A 5,251-nucleotide genomic window follows, 5' to 3' on the forward strand; every position below is an offset into this window, starting at 1 on the left:
GGTCTCTAAAAAAATACAAAAAATGAGCTGGACACATGCCTGTGGCCCAGCTACTTAGGAGGCTGAGGTGGGAGGATCACTTGAGCCCCGCGGGGGCGGGGGTCTCAGTGAGTTGAGATTGCACCACTGCACTCCAGCCTGGGTAACAGAGCAAGACCCTGTCTCCCCCCGCACCCCCCTCAAAAAAAGTGCTTAGATCCAGAGAGAAAATCTCTGGAAGGATACCTAAGAAAGTTCACAATAGATGCCTCTGAATAGGAGAGGCTGTTTTGTATTATTTGATTTTAAAAATCAATTACGTGTGCCATGTTTTTATTAACATATTTTCAATCAATTCATTTCATCCACTTATTAAAATGTAGTTAATAATTTTTAGGGGAGAAAGCAAAAAAGAAAGACAAGAAATCTCTGTGTTTCAGGAGTTGTGAGAGAGCTGTAGGGTCCTGACTCACTCAGAGTGCCGTCTCCAAGGCTGATCTGGGATGGAGCAGGCTGGGGCTCTCTTGTCGTGGGACCAGGGGTGTTCTGAGGGCTCCTGGCTGGGAGGCTGAGATGGACACCGTGCACTGGTCCTGCAGCCCCACGTGGCTCCCACACCCTGCACCAGGCCAGGCTAGGAGGGTGATTAACACACATCTGCTCCCCAGCAGAGGACCCGTAACCAGAACTGGAATCCGCCCTCACCGCTTGCTGCCAAAACAGTGGAGGCTGAACTGACCTCTCCCCTTTGAGAGAGAAGAACTGTCTGGGAGCTTGACAAAGGCATGCGGGAGAGTCCAGGAGCAGCCAGAGCCAGGAGGGAGAGCCCTCCCCAAGCAAACAATCCAGAGCGGCTGTGCAAACACCGGGGCATAAATGAGGCCTCCTGGACCATGAAGTGTGTCCTGAGCTGCATCCCGGAGCCCACGGTAGTCATGGCGGCCAGAGCTCTCTGTGTGCTGGGGCTGGTCCTGGCCTTGGTGTCCTCCAGCTCTGCTGAGTACGTGGGCCTGTGTGAGTACCGCTCTGACTGCCCCGGTAGCAGGGTGGGCGGGAAGGAGAGGGATCCAGGATAAGGGGGGATTCTGCATTCATGTAATAATGGCCACCTGTCACATATACACTTTTTCCTGCGCCATCCTATGAAGTGGGTGTTTATTGTCCCCATTTCACAGACAAGGAAACCGAGGCTCAGAGAAAGTTAACAACTTATCTAAGGCAGCTCTGCCCAGTCTGTTGAAATCAGGCTTTGAGCCTGAGCCCATCCCCTATGACCCCGTAGCCATCTTTGCCGGAGATTTCTAAATTACAGGATAGGTCTTTATGCATTGTTTTCACATTTACAAAGAAAAAGGAAAGATGCGGGAGAAAAACCCTGACTTCAGAATACTTTCAATACCTACCGGCACAAGGTTCATTTAGCCATTGCATAGCAACCCTGCGGCGGGGGCGTGGCTGCTCCATTAACCCAAGTTTGAAGGAATGAGGGTACGGCTTTTATCCGGGTGTCTTCTGAGCAGGGTCAAAGGCAGGGGTTCCTGAACTCACAGCCCATTAGAATCACCTGGAGAGCTTTAAAAATCCTAATGCCTGGGGCACACCAGTTACCTCAGGGCATCTGCGGGTGAGCGCCAGGCCTCAGTTGTTTTCTTTCGAGACAGCCTCGCTTTGTTACTCAGGCTGGAGTGCAGTGGCACAATCTCGGCTCACTGCAACCTCCACCTCCCAGGTTCAAGCAATTCTTATTCCTCGGCTTCAAGCAGCTGGGATTACAGGCGTGCACCACCAGGCCCAGCTAATTTTTTGTATCTTTAGTAGAGACGGAGTTTCGCTATGTTGGCCAAGCTGGTCTTAAACTCCTGGCCTCAAGTGATCCTCCTGCCTTGACCTCCCAAAGTGCTGGAATTAGAGGCATAAGCCACCATGCCCAGCCATCGTCAGTCATTTCTAAAGCTCTGCAGCTGATTCCAGTGTGAGTGAAATTTGGACGCGGTGAGGATAAGCAATTACAGACTGGGAGCAATAGAAGGGAATTTAAGAGACCACATGATTTCTATTTTCCTAAGGAAATACCCAGTTCATTAATGAAACGAGGTGAACTTCTGCTGCACACACAGACATAGAGGCTTGCCTGAAAAATGAAAATATTGGGGACTGAAGGATGTCCAGGGAGGGTGGGACATGCTCAACAATTCGGGGAAGGGAGATGCAGAAAAAAATGAAAAGCAGGCAGCATGCGTTGCAATGATCTCTATGGCATGTGTGTCTCCCATCGCGTTTTTCATTTAGAACAAAGGGGCAAGGTTTTGTTGGTCAAACAGTGAAGGGGAACTTTGTTTCCGAGTTCAGGGGACCCTGGATTCCCCAGGGGTTCCTGCCAGCTGGAAGGGACCCAGGTCCGTATGTGACTTCCTGAGAAGGTGATAAGAGCGTGCCAAGGAGAGAGACACTTAGGCAAATGGCCCGAGTCCCCAAGTTTAGCATTTAACAGACTGCTTCTCTTTAAATATTCACAGGGAAAGCCCATCTTCCTAAAGGCAAGGGTTTCAGCTGTGGTTGAACTCAGGAGGTGGGAGCGGGAGGATGCAAATTTGCACAAGGAAAGCCCGTCCTCCTAGGAGTGAGGGTTTCAGCAGTGGTTGAACTCAGGAGGGGGCAGCAGGAGGATGCAAATATTCACAGGGAAAGCCCGTCTTCATTGGAGTGAGGGTTTCAGCAGTGGTTGAACTTGAGGTGGGAGCGGGAGGATGCAAGCTTGCAAAGTGAAGCAAACATACTCACCGCAGCCCAGTAAGGGCTCTGGCAGCTGACAGGGCTTTGTTTGGGACAGCTGCAAACCAGTGTGCCGTGCCGGCCAAGGACAGGGTGGACTGCGGCTACCCCCAGGTCACCCCCGAGCAGTGCAACAACCGGGGCTGCTGCTTTGACTCCAGCATCGTTGGAGTGCCTTGGTGCTTCAAACCCCTGCAGGAACAAGGAGGTAAGGCCTGAGTGACAGCATCATGGTCTGGGCCTGGCCCCATAAGGCCGGGGGTCTCAGGGCCTCCCTGTCCTTTCTGGGCTGGAGATGGAGGCACGAGGTCCCCGGGAAGCCACACACCTGCACCAAGGCCTCAGAGCAGAGGCTTCAAGCCCAGGGCAGCCATGGCCAGGGGCTGTCCTCTTTTGTCTCCTTTGTGTAAAACATAAAAGCAATCATTTCAAAAAGGTGTTCAAAATGATGGCGTTATGTAGAGGAAACTAATTTAATAACTATTCTTGAGAGAAGTGGAAACACATAGGTGTGGAAAGCCAGGCTGACTTTCAGGCTGTTTTTGCAAACCGGTCCCCCACCAGAGTCTTGTCATTTGTGGCATCCCCTCCACAGATGGCAGGCAGTGCCAGCCCTGGGCGTTGGGCCTCGGTGCCACACCCCACTTCCCCCACTCTGCCCCCCACAAGGGCCATCTCCTCTCCCTCTCTCTGCCATGGTGGAGGGCAGGTGCAGGGCAACCACCCTGGGGGTTCCCTCCCCAAAGGCGGAGAGCCTGCGTGCTGTACAGGTAACAGATGGCCCTGCACACGGGTTTGCCGCCCTGGCTCCACCAGGCTCAGCTGCCCCACGTCATGGGTGGGGCGATCGGCTATTAGCCATCTGCCGTGTCCAAGTGCCAGCTCAGCCCCCACGAAGGCCGCACCTGCGTGAGGTACCTTCCTGGAACCAGCATCCAGAGGGGCCTCTCTTGCCCTTTGTCCCAGGGTGAAACACGGGAGGCTGAGTCCTGCTGGCACTGGCTGCCTCATCAATGATAGACCCCTGCCCTGCCCAGGGCCTCCCTCCACCCTCCCCAGCAAGTCCAGGGTGGGGGTGGGGGTCCAGAGAAGGCCAGGAGAGAGAGGGGTCTGTCGACTGTCCACTGCCGCTCCTGTTCCTTCGGCTCCTCATCCTGGAACTACACTCTCCTCTCTGAGTGCCAGCCACGGCCCTGCCAAGGCCCATCTCACTTGTTATCTGCCTGGCCCCTGGGTCCCACTATCTCGCTTAGCAACCCGAGGTGGGAATCTTGGCTATTCCCCCATGTGGTGGGGACTCAACACTCCCCGGTGACTCAGGGGAGGAGGCAGCACTAGGCACTGGCCTCGGAACCTGCCTTGACCTTGGGAAGCTGGGCAGCGTGGGTGGAGAGAGACTGCTCACACAGGCCTTTGCTCTGTTTGCAGAATGCTCGTTCTGAGGCACCTCCAGCTGCCCCCGGCCAGGGGATGCGAAGCTCCGAGCACCCTTGCCCGGCCGTGATTGCTGCCGGGCGCTGTTCATCCCAGCTTTTCTGTCCATTTGCTCCCGGCAAGCGCTTCTGCTGAAAGTTCATGTCTGGAGCCTGATGTCTTAACGAATAAAGGTCCCATGATCCGCCCGAGGACAGTTCTTGGTGCCTGAGACTTTCCGCGGTTGTGCTTTATTTCTGCTGCGTCGTGGGAGATGGTGGGAGGGTGTCAGGAGAGGGCCTGCCCAGGCCTCAAGGGCAGGAACAGACTCCCTAAGGAGACACAGTGCATGCAAGGATATTCTGAATCCCAGACTGGCACCCACGTCACAGGAAAGCCTAGGAACACGTAGTGCCGCTTCCTCAGGAAAGCAGAAAAAATACATTTCAAGTAGAAGTTTTCAAAAATCACAAATGTCTTTCTTGGTGAAGACAGCAAGCCAATAAAATGATCTTCCAAAGTGGTCCTTTATTTCACACCCACTCTTGCTGCTATTCGATACTCATACTGTTCCTGGGTTCTTGTTTCTTTGTCCAGTAAATTAAACTGGCACTATTTTGTATTTGTTTGCTAATTAAGTTGAAACATCTGTGACACATTGGGTGGCCTTTTCTCTTTTTTTAAAAAAATGGATGCAGCTATAGGAATGAATGAGCTGGTGGCAGTGGGGATTCCATCTCATGTCCTCATGAAACCTTATCCACCTCTGGACCTGAGTGTGGTTCTCTTCCCACCGCACTGACCTGGGACATGGCAGCTCTCCACTCCCACCTAGACGGTTTTGGATGCACAAAGGCCCGTGAGTGCCTCTGGCTGGGCCTCCCGTGCTGCTCCCACTGCTGGAGCTCTCTTAGGGGCCAGATCCACAATTCCACTGCAGTGCAGTCACAGTGATGGGGTTCTTGTTCTGAGCTATTTCTTCCCATTCGAAAAGAGACAACTGCTCCTTTAAAACAGCAGCCTTTGTTTTTCAGCTTGCACTTGGGGCCTGGTCCCTAGAGGTCACAATATCCCAATAAGTGAGGTA

The 5,251-nt window shown here is 53.3% G+C and overlaps 1 protein-coding gene across 1 annotated transcript; it reads left to right on the forward strand.

The window, feature by feature from the left end:
• The first annotated feature begins 722 nt into the window (after positions 1-722).
• TFF3 (trefoil factor 3) lies at positions 723-4,383 on the forward strand. The gene is made up of 3 exons (XM_005548623.5): positions 723-993; positions 2,810-2,959; positions 4,180-4,383. Exons 1-3 carry the CDS (start codon positions 765-767, stop codon positions 4,191-4,193), a joined length of 393 nt encoding a protein of 130 aa, XP_005548680.2. The 5' UTR covers positions 723-764; the 3' UTR covers positions 4,194-4,383.
• Positions 4,384-5,251: the final 868 nt, after the last annotated feature.

Source organism: Macaca fascicularis, chromosome 3 (genome assembly GCF_037993035.2).
Source record: "Macaca fascicularis isolate 582-1 chromosome 3, T2T-MFA8v1.1".
NCBI classification, from domain to species: domain Eukaryota; kingdom Metazoa; phylum Chordata; class Mammalia; order Primates; family Cercopithecidae; genus Macaca; species Macaca fascicularis.